We start from the raw sequence: 21,088 nt of genomic DNA on the forward strand, positions 1-21,088 counted from the left end.
CAGCCCAGGCCCCCAGAGTGCTGGCCCACCCAGATGGGCCTGGCACTAGGCCCACAAATCATAGATTATTAGGGTTGGAAGGGACCTTAGGTCATCTAGTCCAACCCCCCTGCTCAAAGCAGGACCAATTCCCAACTAAATCCCCAAATGGCCCCCTCAAGGATTGAACTCACAACCCTGGGTTTAGCGGGCCAATGCTCAAACCACTGAGCTATCCCTCCCCTCACAAAGGTCAGTCCACCAGGCCTGGGCCCACAAAAGGGCCATCCCCCGATATCCTTGGTGCCTAGTATCAGTCCGTTTATTACTGTTTTCACAGTCCAGCCAATCTGAGAAGGCCTCAGTAAGAGTACTGCAAACCCATGCCTGCTCTGTATACCTACCGGAGAGAGATGTGTGGTTCTCAACACCCCCATAAGCAGCCCAAACTCTATACCTGCCTGGGCCACCCCCCTGCAAGGTGCCAACTGAAGGTGTTGGAGAACAAAGAGATCGGGTGGCCTCCTAATGCCTGGAAAAGAGACAAAGGCCAGAGGAGGGAGTGTCAGTGCCTGTGCAGACTTCCGGGAAGCGCATGGTGTGGAAGGGGATGCTGGGATGCTTTGGAACAATTCCATACAAAGCCAGTCAGGACTCTGGGGGAGCCTCCTCTCTGAGCATGCTGTCTCCAGGGCAAGAAGCTTACACCTTCCTGGGTCTGACCTCGGAGCATTCAGCATGCCCTTCCACACTGTGCACTTTCCGCAGCGAGTCTGCCCAGGCAGGCCCTGGGGCAACCAGAGGTCCCTGCGCCCCAACTCTGCAGTCAGATGTGACTCTCAGCCAGACAGTAAAACAGAAGGTTTATTAGATGACAGGGATACAGTCTAAAACAGAGCTTGTAGGTACAGAAAACAGGACCCCTCAGTCAGATCCATCTTGGGGGGTGGGGAGCCCAGACCCAAGTTCTGGGCCTCTCCCGATTTCCCCAGCCAGCTCCAAACTGACACTCCCTCATCTGGCCTTTGTGTCTCTTTCGGACAAGGAGGCCACCTGATCTCTTTGTCCCCAACACCGTCAGTTGGCACTTTGCAGGGGAAACTGAGGCACCCACACAGTATTCAGAGAAAACATTAAGAACATTCCCACTTTGTCACAACAGGTGCAACAAAATTTAATACTGTATATTGAAGCAGGCAAGTGCTGCTTCTGACTTTCCACTTTTAATTGACCCTTGTAATCTTGTGGTGCTGACGCATTGTAGCTTCATTTTATATCAGCTTACAGGGTGAGAGCGGGGCGGGACGGGACCACCATTTTGGGCCCCACCAAAAATTATACGAACCTGCCGCCTATGGCTGCTTGGGTATATCTTATAGAAGAATAACCAGCAGTTGCGGGTTGGGGGTCCTGCCCTATTTCTCAGCAGTTTGTCCTGAATTTGGTATTCTCAGTTGTGACTCCCGGGGGCACGGTGGGCCCCTCGCACGGCACTCTCTGTGCGTGGGGTGGGAGTACAGGAGTGCATTCTGTCACCGCTTCTCACTGCTTGCTGTGGGAGTGGACAGTGAACAGAGCCAGGCCCAGATGTGTACCCACCTTATCACTCTTGCCTGCCATGCAGGGAGTGGGGTTGAGTCTGCGCAGCTGGGGGGGCACAGAGGAGGGGCTGGTGGGTGTCGTCACTTAAATTGTCTGACTCTTGAAATGCTCCAATTCTTGAGTAATTATTGGCTATTTATTGTCTCTTTCTCCTCTCAAGGGAGTTAAATGCAAAGAGCTGGTTATGCAGAGTAAAGGGCAGACAGGTAAAGTTACAGAGGCAAGGAGGCAATTAGGGAATAGTTCAGATCCTCAACATAGGGGCTGCTCCAGCAAATTGCATCCTAGGAGGAGATTCTTGATTAACTATATAGGTTAGTCGATCGTGCTGGGTCACAGGACTACAGTTCCAGTTTCGGGGGGGGGGGGGGGGGGGGGTTGTACTCACTTCGTTTTCAGGTTTTATTTTGAACAATTTTTGAGTTTGACATAGACATCCAAAACTCGGGGGCGGAGGGGGGCGCGGGGGGTTTGGGGCTTTCTCTTTGTGTGTACTGTAATGAGTACCGTCCAGCAGGACATACGGCAATGACTAAGCTCTCCCTAATAGTCCCTAGTGCGTTGCACACTAACACTGTTTCATTACATTAAAGCACACTCAAGGCCCTTTAGTGTGTATCAGCAGGGTCTACGCGGATGAATTAGTGTGCAACACGTCAGTGCACTTTAGAAAGTGCAGTGTCTTAGTTCACATTACTGCACCCTGTGGACGAGCCCTTAGAGACAAGGAACCACTTCCAGTGTTTTCCAGTGTTTACTGGCTAATCACCAATTTCAATTCTTTTGTGTTGGGTGCTCACAGGTTAAAGCCTAAAATCAGAAGCCCGGTACTATGTGCATGGGTGTAGTTAAAGTTTTATAACGTTGATGAAGTTTTATAAAATTGAGACCCTAACATATGGGGAGTGTGCTGCACAGCCTGGGCTTTTCCCCATCTTCATAGGACAATAAAATGTAGGGTTCTTGCCCTGCAGTACGTTATAACAGATCATTCCTCTGTAAAACTACGTCCCACAGCCCCTGAAAGCCATTACTAGGTGCCATGCGGCTCAGCCAAGTCAGGGGAGTGGAGAATGAGTTTCACCATGTTGAATATTAACTTGCCCAAATTCTTATCACTTCAGTGAGAGATTGCAAACCCTGCCCAGTTTAAAGGTCACCCCGTGAAAATGCACGAATCCATGCGATCCCTATAGCTTCCGATCAGCCTCCCCTCCACCCCCGCCATCTCCTTTTCTGCACTTCTCAGCTTCTCCCTTCTGGGGAGCTCCTCCAATACCCCTGCAGGGGGAGCCTCTGCCCAGCGGCCAGTGATTTTACTCTGCGCAGGGCAGGCGCCAGGCCTTGGTCTAGGATCGGGCACCCAGGAGTCAGACCCTGTGTAACCCCAGGTGCAGGGGAAGTGGGGCCAGCACTAGCCCAGCGCTCGCTGAGCAGAGGCACTGCCAGCTGGGGCACAGGCAGGCGAGGACCATGGCTGGCTTTAATGTCCGCAGCGTTCTGGTGACTGGGGCCAATCGGGGAATCGGCCTGGGCCTTGTCAAGCAGTTTCTGGGGAAATCCAACCCACCCGAGTGGGTCTTTGCGACCTGCCGGGACCCGGAGGCAGAGCGAGTGCAGGTGAGAACGGGGCGAGGTGAGACGGCGTTAGCTGGACCTGGGTGGGGGAATCTAAGTGAGGGGCCTCCAGCCTCCCAGCACGTGGAGCCAAAAGCAAGAGGCCCGAGCAGGAGGGGATTTCAGCCCCTGCTCCAGGCGGACGCTCCCTGGCGCATACGGCTGGGGACGAGTTCTGCACGGGACACAGGCAAAGCTAGCAGAGCGGGCGGGGAGCACAGGTGCCTGTCTCCTAAAGGGAACAGGGAAACGGGTCCCTGACTTGACTGCACTGAGCTAGATGATGCCGGTTTAGACACCCAGGATACAGACCCCTGCTGCAGACTCCGAAAGCCAGGGCTGGACCCTGCGCATGGGAGCTTTGCAGGCAGGTATTTACTTGGCCCAGGGTAGCAGCAGGGAGCTGAACTGTGCCAAGCCTGACCGTCCCTGCGAGCTGGCGGATCTGTCAATAATCATTAACTTTATTCTTTTTCAGGAATTAAAGACCTTGGCATCCAGGCATCCAAACCTGGCGATCGTTGCGCTAGGTGGGTGCCCTGCCCTGGGCCCAGAGAACTGAGGCTCCTGTGCTCTGGGTCCCTTTGTTCCCCGTTCCCTGTCCCCCTGTCTCCATGTTCCTGTCTCCTTGCCTGGTTGGGAGCCACTGTTAGTGTTATTCCTGCCTAGGTGTTAGTGAAGGGGAGGGGCCCAGGAAGCCACCATCTCAGCAGAGCAACTCCCAGGTCTCCCACGTCCCACTCAGCCTCTGTGGGCTTGCTCAGGAGAGGCCCAGGAAGTTCCTGGTATTTGCAGATTGCCACGCGTGCCAGACTGGCAGGGAAGGGATGATTTTGATTGAGACAGGGACTGCCTGTGCCATGCATGAGCCTGGCTGGTTTGGGTCTGAACAGGCCTCACTCTATTGGAGACAGATTTGCTTTCATAGACTCATAGAATCATAGAATCTCAGGTTTGGAAGGGACCTCAGGAGGTATCTAGTCCAACCCCCTGCTCAAAGCAGGGCCAATCCCCAACTAAATCATCCCAGCCAGGGCTTTGTCAAGCCTGACCTTAAAAACCTCTAAGGAAGGAGATTCCACCACCTCCCTAGGGAACCCATTCCAGTGCTTCACCACTCTGAGTGAAAAAGTTTTTCCTAATATCCAACCTCGACCTCCCCCATGGCAACTTGAGACCATTACTCCTTGTTCTGTCATCTTCTACCACTGAGAACAGTCTAGATCCATCCTCTTTGGAACCCCCTTTCAGGTAGTTGAAGCTTTGGAATCAAGGAATCAATTTCATGAACAGGGGCTGCCCTTTGTACAGCTCTGCTAGCCTCAGGGCTGCCTCTCACAGGATGGGAACCAATCCCAGCCTAGGGATCCTGCTGGGGCCAGATTAACGAACTAGGCCAATGGCCAGGGCCCAAATTCATGGGGGAGCACCCCAGGCTCAGGCAGTAGCCATAAAGTGGCTGGGCGGGCCATGCCTTGGATCTGCTGGGACCAGCTGCTCATCCTGCTGATGCTTGGAGTGCTGCTCACATGCCCGAGGCTGGGGGAGCAGGGCCAAATCGGAGTGAGTGGCACAGTGACTTCGCACATAGGGTCACACCAGCGCTCAGGTGAAAATTGATTGGCTCCTCTGATGTTTTCGGTGATGTATCGAAATGACTAGCGAGCTGTTTTGTTGAACCAGCTGTTTCAGTAACCCAAAAATGCTGCTGATGGTTCCAATAAAAAAAATGCCGCAAACACTTTTTAAAAGGAAAAATCGGCATGTTTCAAATGCTGCCAAACAACTGTGCCATCGGGGTGTTCTTCCCTGAAGGGTGTTCTCATGGGATGGTGAAAGCTGGATGAGGGTGAGCCTGCCAGTGCTCTGATGGCAGATTTCAAACCCTGCTCACCCCTGGGACGATCCTGTTGTTCCAACACGCCCTTCCCCCCACCCCATTAACACTCTCACTGCCACACTGGTTTACACTCGCCCAGCTGACTCCTGGTCCCCCCGCCCCCGATTTCACTCTCTGTCTTTGACGCTATCCGTCCTGCCCTTGCCATGGCACTAGCCAGCTCTGACTGGCTAGCTGTGTTTATGAGCGCCCTCGTCGTTAGCATGGCTCTGTAGAACAGCCTGGGCTTCGTGTCTCCGGGAGAGGGGCTAGCTACAGGGTGGAGGAACCACGCCTCTGAACTAGGGTGACCAGATGTCCAGATTTTATAGGGATGGACCCGCTTTTTGGGTCTTTTTCTTATATGGGCTCCTATTACCCCCCAACCCCCATCCTGATTTTTCACCTTTGCTGTCTGGTCACCCTACTCTGAACCCCCTGCTCTGTCTCTGTAGAAGCTACTGACCCAGCCAGCATCAAGGCTGCAGCAACCAGAGTTGAGGAGCATCTGAAAGGCTCGGGACTGAATCTGTTGATAAACAACGCTGGGGTAGTAAAGCTGAGCACACTAGAGTCTGAGACACCGGAGAACATGTCCCTGGTGTACACGACCAACGTGACAGGGCCCCTGCTGGTGAGCCAGGTAAGGGCCCCGACAGAGGGCAGGTCGCCGGCTGCACTGGGGTTTGACTTTGCTTAGGCCAGAACTTTTCCCTTCCCCCCAGGGCTCTGGTTCCCGGATCAATGAGCCAACCTGGTGTGTGTGTGTTTGGGGGCTGGGGTGCGGCGTTCATCACAGCATATGTGTCAGGTGCATTATGGGACTGTAACCACTCGAGAAATGGACCCAGAGGCCCTAATGCTGCCCCGGTGGGGTCTGAGCCAAGAGTCCAGCTCCTGCATTAGAGGCCATCTCCCTATCCACACCCTCCCCCCTCCTCTGACCACGCTGCTCAGAGCAGCAGGAGCTCGCAGCCATGGCACCATGCTGCCCGGCAGGAGCAGCAGGCCAGAGCGCCGGCGGCGCAGCACACTGAGGCAGCGGGGGAGGGGCCGGGGGCTAGCCTCCCAAGCCAGGAGCTCAGGGGCCAGGCAGGACGGTCCTGCGGGGTGGATGTGGCCCGCGGGCCACGGTTTCCCCACCTCTGCCCTAGAGAAAAGAGAGTTGATGCTTCTCCACTGTCTCCTTCCACTATGACAGGGGGTCTCAAACTGGGGGTCAGGACCCCTCAGGGGGTCACGAGGTGATTACATGGGGGGTCGCGAGCTGTCAGCCTCCACCCCAAGCCCTGCTTTGCCTCCAGCATTTATAAATACATTAAAAAGTGTTGTTAATTGATAAGGGGGGTCGCACCCAGAGGCTTGGTATATGGAAGGAGTCACCGGTATGAAAGTTTGAGAACCGCTGCACTATGACAAATAGTCGCAATAGAACGTCTAGAAAACATAGCGAGACCAGGGTTCCTTCCAGTGCCGCATGCGGCTCCTGCTTGTTAGTTTCTGTCTAAGCTTTTCTGGACCTGTCATCCCCCAGCTGCTGCCCTTCAGCTGCACCACAGGGCACACAGCCCCTTTCCAGGCACTTTGTGTCAGGAACTAGATGTGGCAAATTGAACCATTTAGAAACTAGGTCTAACGTGGCTTCAAGGCTCCAGGCACCAGCTGGCAGGGCAGGAGTCACTTTGGGGACGGGGGCACTTCAAATCTCTTTCCCTTTCTCCCCCAGCCCCACCCTCTCCTTCCCCCATCCCTCAGTGGCCTCTTGTCACTTGCCCTCATCAGGGAGCTGTTGTTGACCCTCCTGTCTGAGCCCAGGACACCCCACTGGACAGCATGGGACCAGCGATGGGTGTAAATGAGTTTCAGGAAGGAGGTCACAAGTGGTCACCCTTGGGAGCTGGTGCAACGTCCCCAGCCAGACTGGGAAAGACACTCCAGATAAGAGCAATTCAGCAGAGGTTAAGGCTGCCCATGCAACCTTAACTGTGCCCCGCTGGACACATGCCTTACAGCAGGCCTGCACAACTCGTAAAGCGGCGAGGGCCACATTACTCCAAAGAAAACAGCCGAGGGCCGAAACCTCCCGGCCCTGCGGAAACACCCCGCCCCAGAGCCGCTCAGCCCTGCGGAAACAAACCCTCCTTCCCCAGCGCTGCCCCACCAAAACAGCTGTTGGGGGTGGGGAGGTGATACTTTATTTTAAATCAACCGGGGGCTCCCCGCTGAAGAGGTGGCTGGGAGCCCTCAGGGTCAAATTAAAGGGCCCAGGGCTCCGGCGGCTGGGGGAACCCGGCAGGGCCGGCTCTAGGTGTTTTGCTGCCCCAAGCAAAAAAAAATTTGGCTGCCCCCCATCCCAGCCCTGGGCTCCCCCCTGCACTCCCCTGCTGCCCCAGTCCTGGGCTCTCCCCCCACCCACCCACCCACACCCCCTGCCACCCCAGCGCTGGGCTTCCCCCTTTCCTCCCCACCAGTGCCCTCCCTCCACCCTGCTGCTGCCCCAGCCCTGGGCTCCCCCGCATCAGTGCCCCCCCCCACCTCCTGCCGCCCCAGCCCTGGGTCACTGGTAACTCGCTCCCAGGGCGGGTCATTCAGCAGGAATTTTGGACGTGCACAAAACAGACAGGATTGGTTCCCATATGGTTACAGAGCTGCAGTAAAGTGGAACAATTTTCAGCTTGTGTGATTGGAGGATATCTGGATGCCTATTATAAGCCTGTCCTCCATAAATGAGGAAAAGTTGAGGTGCCTTTATTATTGTTTTGTTCCACTCTTTCTTTCTATGGGGAATTTGCCAATGCGATACCACTGTCTTCCTTTTAAACAAACAAAAAGGCAATGGCTATTGAAAACAGCAATTCCAGTCTAATAAGCATTTCTTGCTCAATTTTATCCTACTCTTTCTACAGCAAGTTACAGTGGATCAGTATATTTGATTTGGGAGAAATGAAGTAACAGCTGCCCAAACTGAGCTTGAGCACTCCTGAATTTTGAGGTGTTCAAATCTGGAAGGCAGGTGCTGGGGGGGAGGAAGGGGGCCTGTGGGCTCCACGGGGGAGCACGGCAGCAATGTGTCTGGAGCTGCATGGAGCCAGACACGCTGGTCTCAGTGGCACCGTAAGGGGGCTGGGGGTTGGAGAAGGGGTAGGGGGTTCCGGGGGGCAGTCAAGGGACAGGGAGCAGGGGGGGTTGGATGGGGCAGAGGTTCGGAGGGGCAGTCAGGAGACAGGCAGCAGTAGGATAGGCATGGGAGTCCCAGGGGTTTATCAGGGGGCAGGTAGGGGGTGGGGTCCTGGGGGGAAGTTGGGAGGGTCTCAGGAGGGGGCAGTTGGGGACAAGGAGAAGGGAGGCTTAGATAGGGGCTGGGGTCCCAAGGGGCAGTTGGGGCAGGGGTCTTGGGAGGGGGCAATCGGGGGACAAGGAGCAGCGGCATTTAGATAGGGGGTGGGGTCCTGGGGGGCAGTTAGGGGCAGGAGTCCCGGGAGAGGGGTATCAGGGGACAAGGACCAGCGGTGTTAGATAGGGGGTGGGAGTCCTGGGGGGGCAGTTGGGGCAGGGGTCCGGGGACGGGGCAAACAGCGGCCGAATGCCGGGATTCAAATGGCTCTGGGCTGCCCACAGCAGCGGGGAGCCCTGAGCCCTTTAAATCCCAGCCGCGGCTGGGAATCTCTGCGGGCAGCCCAGAGCCCTTTGACTCCCCGCGGCTGAGATTTAAAGGGCTCTGTGCTCCCCGCAACTGCGGGTAGCCCAGAGCCCTCTGACTCCCGGCTGCGGCTGGGATTTAAAGGGCCCAGGGCTCTTATACTGAGTGTAGGATTTGAAGAAGCAAATTGTATTGGCCTAACCGGGCTCTTAATACCTCCGTGTTAAAATTCTCATTGGCTCGGATGGAAGCCGAGTTAGGCCAAGGCTGCTGGTATTTGACCATCCTACCCGATTTCTGCAGTGTGCTGTAAGTACGGCTCAGCGTATTGGAGAGGAAATACTTCCATGTCAGTGAGTCGAGGCCTCTGTCTAGCACAGATCTAGAGCAGGGGCTCTCAAACGTTTGTACTGGTGACCCCTTCACACAGCAAGTCTCTGGGTGCGACCCCCCCTTATACATTAAAAACACCATTATAAATGCTGGAGGTGATGCGGGGTTTGGGGTGGAGGCTGACAGCTCGCGACCCCCCATGTAGTAACCTCGTGACCCCCAGTTTGAGAACCCCGGATCTAGAGGGTGTGTACAATCCCGCAAGATACTCTGTGCAGGGCTGTAAGGTAGGGAAACAGCCTATGATCGGCTGTATCTACACTAGAAACACGACAGCGGTGCCAAAAGAGTTCTTCTGTCGCTGTAGTAAATCCACTGCTCCGACAGGTGGTAGCTAGGGCAACGGCAGAATTCTTCCCTTGACCTCACGCTGTCTCCACTGAGGCTTAGGGTGTCTCTCAGGGGTGCAGCCCTTTTCACCCACTTTCTATTGTAAACACTGGCCTGGGACCAGCTCCCCCATTCACTGCCAGAGAAGGCAGAATGAGGTTACCCAACTCCTAGAAATCAGCCTTTGAAACAGGACTGAGCCTGTGAACAAGTTGGAGGGCAGGGGGAGAGCATGGCCCAGGAGCAGCAGGCCAAGGGGACCAGCCTGCCAGAGGTGTCACAGGCGGTGCTGCACTGCAGCTGGGCAACGGCTGAACCCACTTCAATTCAAATCAGAGTCCACAGGGGAAGAGAGGAATGTGGGTCCTTTCTCCTAAGCTGACCCGGGGGTGCTCTGTTCTCCCCATTGCCCAGGCGTTCCTGCCCTTGCTGAAGAAGGCTGCCCAGGGAAGCCCCCACCCAGGGCTGAGCTGCAGCAAGGCGGCCATTGTCAACATGTCCAGCGAGGCTGGCTCCATCACGAATCTCTTTGCCTGGCAGTTGGGGCAAGTTGTATCTTATCGGTGCAGCAAGGTAGGGGGTGTGCTCAGCAGGGCACCAATTCACGCTCGGTCCGTGTTCCGCTACAGCAAAGGGGAAAGAAAAGTCTTTCTTGCCTACGGTGACCAGATGTCCCGATTTTATAGGGACAGTCCCGATTTTTGGGTCTTTTTCTTACATAGGCTCCTATTACCCCCACCCCCGTCCCGATTTTTCACACTTGCTGTCTGGTCGCCCTATTCTTGCCCTGTGGCTTATCCCCCAGATTTGACCTGCCAGGCCAGCATTCAGGCCAATCTCACTCTGCTCCCCCTTGTGGGAAGCACGGCCTCCGGGTCACGTGATGCTTGGTCACCTGACCCCAGAGCCCAAGCCTTGGAACAGGACTCTGGGTCCTGCATGTGGGCCCATTGCAGTGAGAGGTGGCGACTCAGTAACATGCTGATCGTCCCCACGGAGAGAATCACACACTGCAGCTTGCATCAGCTGTCCCCCTTGCTCACCTTTCTCCTGGGGGTGGGTCCCTGCTCTCCCCACACGCTGCTGTCTCTGCTCATGGAGTCTCGCCCACAGGCTGCTCTGAACATGCTCACCAAGTGCCAATCCTTGGGGTATGAAGGAGACGGGATCCTGAGCATCGCTGTCCATCCTGGCTGGGTGCAGACTGACATGGGGCGCTCACGTTCCCACCAGGTAGGTGCCTCAGTGGGAGAGGCCAGTCGTAGCCACATGTTACACTGGAGCCTGTTCCCTTATCACCCCCCGCATATTGATGACACCTCTCAGGGGCTCCCATCCCAGCGAGGCAGTCGTCAGGACCTAGCTCCCTGGGGATTCAGTGCTGTGTCCTGGGCGTTGCTTCCCGGGGCTGCTGGTCCCATGGTTCCTTCAGCGCTCAGCATTGCACAGCAATCCCTACAGAGCTGCTGCTTGGGGAGCTGGAGGGGCAGGAGCTGGTCGTCTGTCTCCATTGGGGCTTAGGGTGTCTCTCAGGGGTGCAGCCCTTTTCACCCACTTTCTATTGTAAACACTGGCCTGGGACCGGCTCCCCCGTTCACTGCCAGCGAGGGCAGAATGGGATTATTGAGATCCTTTCCCAGATCCTGGCCCGGCCCCTGGTGTCCTGGGCCAGCCCCAGGGCAGGCTTCTCCCCCTCACTCTCCTTTGCCCCCTGCAGGCCCCACTGACGGTGGACATGAGTGTCCGAGGGATCCTGAACGTGCTCCCCACACTCTCCAAGAAGGAGAACGGGGCCTTCGTGAGCTGGGAAGGGAAAGTTCTTCCCTGGTGAGACGCCCCCTGGCCACGCGACAGGAGCCCTGGGCCAGGCCGTTCCAGTGACCGCGCCGTCAGCCGCGCCTGTGTCCTCAATAAACCCACTGTTCTAATGCAACAGCCCTGCCTGGCCTGGCCTCCACAGGCTGGGTTTGTACCATTTAGCCAGCCTGAAAGCTGGGTAAGCGCTAAGCCCCTATGCCCAGCAGAGCGGAAAGGCTGGACTCCCAGCGCCGGGGCTGTGCCGGTGCCAGGGCCATGGCGAGTGAGATCAGGGCAGCTCAGCACCCGGAGGGCAGCAGGAGCCAGGTGGTCAGGAAGCTGGTTTCAAACTTCCTGCTGAAAGAGTCTGCGAGACAAAGCGGGCTGCAGGGAGCCAGCCAATGGCAGGGGCCGGGGGGGCTGGGGATGCCGCTAGAGAGCAAACTGAGATGGCAGCTGCTGCAGGGGAACCGGGGCAGGCCTAAGCGTATGGAGACCAGAGCCCGGGCTCAGCACTACGGCAGAGCCAGGGGGTGGAGCGAGAGTGGGAGCTACGGGCAAGGCTGCTCTGGCTCTCTGGAGACCTGCCCACGAAGGAGGGGCTGACAAGGCTGGGGAGAACCATTCTCTGTCCAGGGCAGCTCGGCTCCTGCCCGGCAGCCTGTGGGGTTAGAGCCGCTCTCTGCCTGGCTACAGCTGGCTGCCAAGGACATCGGGCCAATAATCTCGCACCTCTCCCCTGTAACGTCTCTGCCCAGCGCCTCGCCCCTGACACCAGGCGGAGCGTCCATGCCAGGCGGGTCCTTGACCCCCGCACCACGGTGCAGCCCTCTGGCTTCTGGGCTAGGAACTAGACACTGGCACTGCTCTCCAAAGAACACGGCAAACTCTCCCCTGCCCTCTCTCAGCCACACACACAAAGGACACTGGACCAGGCCAGCTTCCTGCACCACATGCAGCTTCGTCCACGTGATTAGTGAGGTGAGAGTGAAGCTCCAGTAGCCGTTAGCCAATCTCCCAAAGACAAGGTGCTGCACGTGCCAGGGGCCTGACTTGGAACAATACAAAGCTGCCAGCACAGCCTTGGTCGTACGGAACGGCACAGCCCTTGACAGCAGCCACGCGGAGCCATGGGGCCGGCTTTAGGCCAATTCAACCAATTCCCCAATTGCCTGCAGGAGGTCCACCTGTCCTGCGGTTTTGGCGGCAATTCGGCGGCGGGTATGCCAAAGCCGCGGAACCGGAGGACCTCCCTCAGGCGTGCCGCCGAATCCGCGGGACCGGGGACCTCCCACAGGCAAGCCCCTGAAGGCAGCCTGCCTGCCATGCTTGGGGCAGCAAAATACCTAGAGCCGCCCCTGCTGACTATGCACAAAATACACCACCAACAATTCTCCCCTCTCTCAGCTTCCCATTCCCAGAGTCCTATGTGGTACCCCTACAATGGTAGCTAACCCCTTTCAGACACAGGTGTGATTTACACCCCGGGCCCTTCAACTGAATCCCCTCAATCCTGTGCAATCTTTTGGGTCACCGGTTGTAGTAAAGACATTACAACCAATTTGATTCAAGTCTGGCTTTCCCTTAAGAATAAGATCAGACTGTGCAGGGAGTTGAGCATTTGAGGCTTGTTTGGCTATGGAGATATTTGATTCTGTCCTTGAAAATTAAAGTGGCAGAGAATCGTGAAAGATGGAACAGACTTATCAACTCCTTGTCCCCGGCCCTGTGCACAAGGCAGGGAGGTGCCTACTGGGTAGTCCAGTGGTCTCCAAACTTTTCACATCATGCCCCCCATACCACTGTCCACCCCCCTCTGCCCCCCGAGAGCCACGGTCAGGAACTGGGGCCCAGAGTAGGGACGTGGCTCCTGGGGTCAGAGTGCGGACAGGATAAGGGGGCCAAGGCTGGAGCCAGAGCCGTGACTGGGCTGGGAGCTATGGGCCGAGTCCAGGGCCATGGCTGGAGGTGGGGCTGGAGCAGAGCTGGGGGCAGAGCAGGGTTGGGCGGAGCTCTCTGCACGTCCCCCGTGGGGGCTGGCCTGGGCCCACCACGCCCCTCTGAATGTTACTCTGCAAGTGCACCCCCCAGGGCACCCCACACAGTTTGGGGCCAGTGGTGTGGTCTCAGACGCTATGACTGGTCAGTTCTGACACTTACATCCCTTCCCCGGCAAGCATTCGACAGTAGGAAGGACACCACCGCCACGGTGGTTCTCTTGCCGTTCAGCCCAAGGTGCTTTTGCTTCGTTTGATCCCATCACTACAGCTGTATCCAGGGCTTTTGCACTCACGGTGCAGGGGAAGAACATCCACTTCTCGCCAGCTGAAGCTGCCCCCTTCCAAAGGAGACAGCATTCTGCTACACGGATGTTGCGCGGGGGATTAGTGCTGGATTAGTCCTTGCCCTCTGAGAGCGAGTTTTCAACACTGGGCTGCAGTTCCAAAGGGTTTTATACCAGTCCCTCTCCAGCCACAGCGCCGGATCCAAGACAAGCAAGTGCGTATTTGGAGGGTTGGGAGGGGGAAGAGCTGTTACAGATGCTGCAGGCGAACGTTTGCATCCACAGCACTCTGTCTTCATGGGCCTGGGGTCTCCTTGCACCCCAAACAACGTTCATGAAACCAGCTTAGGGTTAGTAACTGGCACAAACTTCCATTCATACAAAACCAAAAATAATTCTTAATTGCTCACCTCAGGGTAGACTGATTTAAATTAAAGCCTTTATAATCACCGCAGAGAAAACCTTGCTGTGAATCCTCGATCTGAATTGTGTTTGGCATTTGTACTTCAGCAGGGGCGGCTCTAGGCATGTTGCCGCCCCCAAGCACAGCAGACAGGCTGCCTCCAGCGGCTTGCCTGAGGGAGGTCCACCGAAGCCGCAGGACCAGCGGACCCTCTGAAGGCAGGCCACTGAAGGCAACCTGCCTGCCGCCCTCGTGGCGACCAGCAGAGCGCCCCCGTGGCTTGCCGCCCCAGGCACGCGCTTGGCGTGCTGGAGCCTGGAGCCGCCCCTGTACTTCAGTCATTTCCGTAAAGAAAGGTTAACTGTCCTTGGCTGGGAAACATCACAGCTGTGAGAAGCCAGCCCCCCAGCCCCGTCCCTTCCGCGCTCCCGGCCACCGGCCCAGCCCTGCCCCAGGCCAGCCCCCCAGCCCCGCCCCCTCAGCACCCCCAGCCCCGTCCTGCCCCAGGCCAGCCCCCCAGCCCCGCCCCCTCAGCACCCCCAGCCCCGTCCTGCCCCAGGCCAGCCCCCCAGCCCCGCCCCCTCAGCACCCCCGGCCCCGTCCTGCCCCAGGCCAGCCCCCCCAGCCCCACCCCTTCCGCGCCCCCGGCCACCGGCCCCGTCCTGCCCCAGGCCAGCCCCCCAGCCCTGCACCCTCAGCAGCCCTGGCCACCAGCCCAGTCCACCCCCAGCCCCGCCCCCTCAGCACCCCTGGCCACCGGCCCCGTCCTGCCCCAGGCCAGCCCCCCAGCCCCGCCCCCTCAGCACCCCTGGCCACCGGCCCCGTCCTGCTCCAGGCCAGCCCCCCAGCCCCGCCCCCTCAGCACCCCTGGCCACCGGCCCCGTCCTGCCCCAGGCCAGCCCCCCAGCCCCGCCCCCTCAGCACCCCCGGCCCTGTCCTGCCCCAGGACAGCCCCCAGCCCCGCCCCCTCAGCACCCCCGGCCCTGTCCTGCCCCAGGCCAGCCCCCCAGCCCTGCACCCTCAGCACCCCCGGCCACTGGCCCAGTCCTGCCCCAGGCCAGCCCCCCAGCCCTGCACCCTCAGCACCCCCGGCCACTGGCCCAGTCCTGCCCCAGGCCAGCCCCCCAGCCCCGCCCCTTCCGCGCCCCCGGCCACCGGCCCCGTCCTGCCCCAGGCCAGCCCCCAGCCCCGCCCCCTCAGCACCCCTGGCCACTGGCCCAGTCCTGCCCCAGGCCAGCCCCCCAGCCCCGCCCCTTCCGCGCCCCCGGCCACCGGCCCCGTCCTGCCCCAGGCCAGCCCCCAGCCCCGCCCCCTCAGCACCCCTGGCCACTGGCCCAGTCCTGCCCCAGGCCAGCCCCCCAGCCCTGCACCCTCAGCACCCCTGGCCACTGGCCCAGTCCTGCCCCAGGCCAGCCCCCAGCCCTGCCCCCTCAGCACCCCTGGCCACCGGCCCTGTCCTGCCCCAGGCCAGCCACCGCTGGCCAGGAGGAGCCAGGCCCCGCATGTGCCAAAGCCCCGCACAGCGCTGGTGCAGGGCAGCCTCTCCGCCCCCAGCTAAGCTCTGGAGTAGGCGGGGGGGGGGGGGGAGCAATTTCTGGCCTGTTCATGCCCTGAACCTGCAGGCTCCATAGCAGCCCTCTGGGCAAGGGCTTAGCACCCTCTTCCCCACCCGCCCCAGGTCCTGCCCCCCAGGGAGCACGGGGCTGCTCTGTCCCCTAGGCACCCTCCCCTGCTGAGCCCCCTCTGGGCCAGGTTCCCTGGAGCCCCTGCAGTCCGGTTCCCTGGGTCCTGGTGCACAATGCAGCCTGGGGGCTTAACCCCTTCCTGCCCGCGCTGTAGCCAGGGGCGGCTGGGTTATGTCGGTGGCCAGCAGCAGCCTGGAGGTGTTAGCTGCCTTTGCACACTGCAGGCAGGAAAGGACAAGCTGCTTCCAGCCACGCTGAGGGGGGAAGGAAAGAGATGAGCTCTGTAAAGACACAGGCCAGGTCATCCCTCTCCTCTGCCCCCGCTCCCGTGGCTGGAAGCAACTCCCGTCCCTGCCCTCCTGCACAGTGCTGAAAGGCTGCTGCCGGCCACATTCTGGTGTGAACCCTGGCAGAAATCCGGGGGGATGTGACCCTGCGTTATGCCCCACATGTTGCCTCAGGAAGATGCAGCACCAGGTACCAGGAGAGGCAGGTCCGTCCCAGGGGCCAAGCCAGGCATGGAGGGTGGAGAGCTCTGGGCAGGGAGGGTCAGGTAGGTTGGTCACCTCCCCTGAGTGAGAGAGGTGTATGGGAGTGTGTGTGGGGGGGGGAGGAGGGGTAGGGTGTGTTTGTGTGTCCCTATGTGATCCCTAAAGCCTTACAGATAAGAAGGTAAATAAAAAGAATCCAACTACACAGTATTTCTTTTTAACAGAGGCTCAGTCAACTTGGTGGTAATTTGAATGTGTGTACTGCACAGTTCTGACTGGTTGCCAGTGAACTGGCTTGAATACAAGTAATTTTACCAGGTGTCCTATATGCACCAGAGGGAAATATGGTCACCCTAGCTTGGTCTCAGTTTAATAATGTCCGCCTGGTCCAGAAGTTAAGGTCATTCGGTACGTGCTCTAATTGCGTCTGTCCGGGATCTGTGCCCGGAAGGTAAATCGCCCCAGTGAGACACTCTAATAGTAATAGCGTCCGACCGGTGACGGGAAGTTTAGTTGACTCAGTTCTCACTTTAATAGTATCCGGCAACTGTGACTGGACGCTACGTTGTCCCTGTACACGCTCGAATAGTGTCTGGAAAATTCCCACAGTGCTTGTTTGGTTCTACAGCAGAGAGGGGCTGGGGGAGCTGGTGGAGACTAGGGGATGGGGGCATTGAGAATGGGGTGCCTGGCAGGGATGGGGGGGGGTCTGGACCTGGTGTTCCCTGCTCTGGCATGGCAAGCTGGAGCTGTGACAGGAGATGGAGGCAGCAGTGCGCATTGTGCTACATCTCCCACAATGCACTTCTCTCCCCCCCGCCCAGCTTTCCATTGCCCGAGCAGCCTCAAAATCGGGTTACTGACCATGCAGCCTGGCCAGGGATTTCCCCAGCCCCACCACAGGCTCTGCGGTGCTTGTAGTGGGGGGTTGGGCTGGAGGGGAAGATGGGGGAGGAGACCCGGGGAATTGCCTGGAGGCGGGCGTGAGATGGGAGACAAAGGTGCCACTCCTGTGTTCCCAGAATACTGGACAGCCTGTTCCTGCTAGGAACAGTGTGGGCCCGACCCCACCAGCATGTAAACAGCCCCCGTGCTGGGGTTGCCAACTTTCTAATCGCACAAAATTGAACATTCTTGCCCTGCCCCTCTCCAAGCCCCACCGCTGCCCCTTCTCCAAGGCCACGCCCCTTCCACCCCCGTTGCTGACTCTCCCCCACCCTCACTCCCTTGCTCATTTTCACCAGGCTGGGGCAGGGGGTTGGGGTGCAGGAGGGGGGTGAGGGCTCCAGCTGGGGGTGCAGGCTCTGGGGTGGGACCAGAAATGAGGGGTTCAGGGTGTGTCAGGGCTGGTGGTTGGGGTGTGGGGGCTGTGGGGTCAAGTTTGGATGCGGGAGGGAGCTCAGGACTGGGACAGAGGGTTGGGGTGCGGGAGGAGGTGAGGGGTTCAGGCTCTGGGCAGCACTTACCTCAGGGGGCTCCCTGGAAGCTGTGACATGTCCCTCAGCTCCTAGGCAGAGGCACGGCCAAGTGGCTCTGTGCGCTGCCTCCACCTGCAGCTCCCACTGGTCGCACCTCTGCCTAGCAGCTGAGGGACATGTCGCAGCTTCCAGGGAGCCACGCGGAGCCAGGAAGGGAGCCTGGCAGCCCTGCCAACTGGACATTTAACGGCCCGGTTAGTAGTGCTGACCAGAGCCACCAGGGTCCCTTTTCGAGTGGGCGTTTTGGTCCAAAACCAGACACCTGGTAACCCTACCCATGCCCCAACCTAGAGATGGCTGCACCTCTTTGCCAATCATGGCATCTATAAACAGCCCCCACTATCCCACCTCAGAGGCAGCCGCATCTCAGCCTTGGGTGAGAGATCCCTCTATAAATACACCCAAGGCGGCTGCATCTCAATGCTGGGCAAGGGATAAACAGCACCTGTGCCTCACCCCAGAGGCAGCTACAGCTCAGTGCCAGTTGAGGGATCCCCGTTGTAGGGTGGGGAGAGAGAGAGCTGGGAACTTGTGAATTAAAGTTAAGCCATGGATTAAAATAGATGTTTACACGTTCACTGTCAATAGATCAGAGGGTCTCAAAGTTATTTGATCGTGCCCCCTTCTTTGTCTGTAGTCCTTTAAAGCCCCTCCCTTGGCTCTTGCCACACAAGTACCTCCACTGTGACGCAGCTCGGCTTCTCGCACACCCCGAATACATTCTGTGCCTCCCCTGGGGGCACGGACCCAGTTTTGAGAACCTCTGCAATATATGACTGTGGCAAAGGTATTGCTAACATTGCTAAACCGCACCCCGAAAGGCAACAGAAACTGGGTACGTGAGAACACAAGCCGAAAGATTAGCCCAGGGACATCCTGACCTAACACCAGGGAAGGGGATGTTTTGCCTGCGATACCTGGAGCACGACACCAGGGGACGTAACAAGCCGATGTCAGGAACCGTGTGAGATGGAGCGTAGGGTGTTTGTCTCAGTCTGTACATGTGGGTGTACCTCGCCTTCGCCCTTTGGGCGGCCCAGGGGCCAGCAGAAATCCCTGCTGCTGAGTGGCACTTGTGCTAGTGTGCCCGTAACCCCGGAGCCAAGGCGCTCGAGGGCAATAAGCCTGGCCAAGTGCCTTTATCACCACACCGAGTCTGGGCTATCGAGGTTGGCTGCCAGGGCTGGGCCAGCCTACAGAGAGAACACACGCACCTAGCAGCACTCAGCATCCCACAGGCTGTCAACGGCGCGAGCGGAGCACTGTGCTGAGGACTCGGCTGGGGGTGTTGCTGAATCACAGACTAACTGAAGCTTTCGCCATTATAAGATCCGCTCCTTTGGCCACTGTTTCAGGATATTTGGGTTTCTGGGTAATTGGCTCCTGCCTGGTCTGGAGGAAATCTCCAGAGAACAGGGCTCATTCGTGGCTTTACCACAAGGCCTGATCGCGGGCAGCGTGTTATGCTGCTCTTAGAGAACCCCTGAAAGTCATTTGTTGTGAGTTCCCTCCAAGGCACAGTGGACTTCCCTCATTGTGCTGGTGCAGCAGTTATGGCAGCCAGCTCACTAGGGGAATAGAGTCAAAGCTCTGCCCCCTCCCCAATCAATCGCACCCACCTGCATGGGGTGGGGCACTGGAACCCCCCCCAGGTAGCTCTCCTCCCCACACTGGTACCTGTCATGTGTGTAGCCTGTACAAAAGGACACCTCGTTAACAAGTTTTGTGTGTGAGGTGGATGAAGATGGGGTAGGTATGGTGCTGCCGTATGTGCCATAGATGGTGATATGAATGCCTCGTGGAGTGTTAGCAACAGCCACGTAAGGGTGACGTAAGGGTGACAGGGAATACTGGACACTTTCCTTTTACTATGCTTGGAGCATGTCGTAAGGCAACTTTAACTGCTGATCAACTGAGTTTGTGTTCATATGCACACTCCACAGATAACATAATAGTGGTGGGCAGGCAGCATAGACAGTGAGGTCAGAGTAGCCCCTACTCCCCTCATTCCCGACTGAGGAGTTGGATGGATCTCAGCTCATCTGTTTCTCAGGTTGAATCAAGAAGCGCTGCTTGGGCTGGGTGACAGTGGAAACCAACTAGGCCACTTTGTTCAGTAAGCCCAAGTGGCCGGGGGGGGGGGGGGGGAGAGAGGAGGGAACTTGCCCCATTCCAGTAATAAGTTGTGCCCTGCATGACCCAGCCAAGCCCCAAGATACAATACCCATGTTCAGTCCCTGTTCCCCACCTCCACCCACACTGCTGCTGCTAAGAGCAGTTTTCTGTGTAAAGAGCCTTTCGTTTTTGGACCTTCTTGGCTGCTTTTTCAGACCTTTCATCAACAGTTTCCAAATTGGCCATGGACTTTGGGTGCCTCTTTGTCCCTCTCTCGAGGTACCATGGGGGCTGGGTTTTTCAGAAGTGCTGAGTGGCCTCCGACTCCAATTAATGTCAATGGAAGAGGTAGGTGCTCAGCACCTTTGAAGAGTCAGGCCCATGGTAGCTCAAGTTGGAGAATCACCAACTGGAGGCATTCAAAAACTCAGCCGCTCTAGTGCTGAACCATTTGGTTTTTTTAAAATCCAAAATCTCAATTTTGACTATTTGGATAAAGTGCTGTAGGAAGTTTTGTTTAGTGTTAACTTTATGACAATGCTGCCTAAGAACAGCTTGACTTGTGAGCCTACATGGACTGTTTGGAATTTCTGTTAGCAAATTACAATGAAGGTGTTACACTTATTCAGCAGCAAAGAATCCTGTGGCACCTTCTAGACTAACAGACGTTTTGCAGCATGAGCTTTCGTGGGTGAATACCCACTTCTTCGGATGCAAGTGACCACAGGATTCTTTGCTGCTTTTACAGATCCAGACTAACACAGCTACCCCTCTGATACTTGACACTTATTCAGAGAAACATGGGTACACGCTATCTGTAGTTTTATTGTAACAGAGAGAACAGGCTGCATAAAGGCCTAAACGACTAGACAGTGGCAGACGGCTTGCCTAGAAAGGTGAAGAGCAGAGCTGGAAGCACACAGAAGCTTAGAACCACAGCACAAAAAAGTCATTCCCTAACCAGATGCACACTGAGAATCAGAGAGAAGCGAAGGCTTTGGGCAAGTGGCTTCAGTAACTCCCATGCAGGAGGACATGTACATCACCACTGCCATTAAAGTGCAATTGACTTCTCTTTACTTGAGACAGGCTAGAATCCTCCTTTACTCCTTTTCTTCTGGCTACAGCAGTGGCAGCTTAGGGTAGACTAGGGGGATGGAACAATGGTAGGAAGGAACTACAGAAGTGACAGCTGCCTATCGATCAGCAAAAAGCCCTCTAGGGACTAAAATAGGAAAGATGCCCATGGACAGTTAGCGATGGGGCCACTTAGTCTGGGAGTGAGTGGGAAGAAAAGAACACACATGGGGCTCAGAGGTGGCAGCAGTATCTTGCATGTGTCTACCTCACGTATGTTCATGGTCAGGCCTCTGCCTTCAGCAACGGAGAACTCCA

General features: G+C 57.4%; 1 protein-coding gene across 1 annotated transcript; it reads left to right on the forward strand.

Moving 5' to 3' along the window:
- Window positions 1–2,801: 2,801 nt before the first annotated feature.
- On the forward strand, window positions 2,802–11,375 carry LOC123349649 (C-factor-like). The gene is made up of 6 exons (XM_044987863.1): window positions 2,802–3,201; window positions 3,677–3,728; window positions 5,533–5,720; window positions 9,855–10,013; window positions 10,554–10,673; window positions 11,158–11,375. The coding sequence occupies exons 1-6, from the start codon at window positions 3,055–3,057 to the stop codon at window positions 11,269–11,271; spliced, it is 780 nt and encodes a 259-aa protein (XP_044843798.1). The 5' UTR covers window positions 2,802–3,054; the 3' UTR covers window positions 11,272–11,375.
- Window positions 11,376–21,088: the final 9,713 nt, after the last annotated feature.

Source organism: Mauremys mutica, chromosome 14, assembly GCF_020497125.1.
Source record: "Mauremys mutica isolate MM-2020 ecotype Southern chromosome 14, ASM2049712v1, whole genome shotgun sequence".
Lineage (NCBI taxonomy): Eukaryota > Metazoa > Chordata > Testudines > Geoemydidae > Mauremys > Mauremys mutica.

Excerpts from the sequence above, each read along its gene's own strand:
- LOC123349649 (XM_044987863.1), top strand. The coding sequence starts at position 3,055 with ATGGCTGGCTTTAATGTCCGCAGCGTTCTGGTGACTGGGGCCAATCGG. Across the intron at positions 3,202-3,676 it reads CGGAGGCAGAGCGAGTGCAG|GAATTAAAGACCTTGGCATC; the intron begins GTGAGAACGGGG and ends ATTCTTTTTCAG. Across the intron at positions 10,674-11,157 it reads GGCGCTCACGTTCCCACCAG|GCCCCACTGACGGTGGACAT; the intron begins GTAGGTGCCTCA and ends TGCCCCCTGCAG.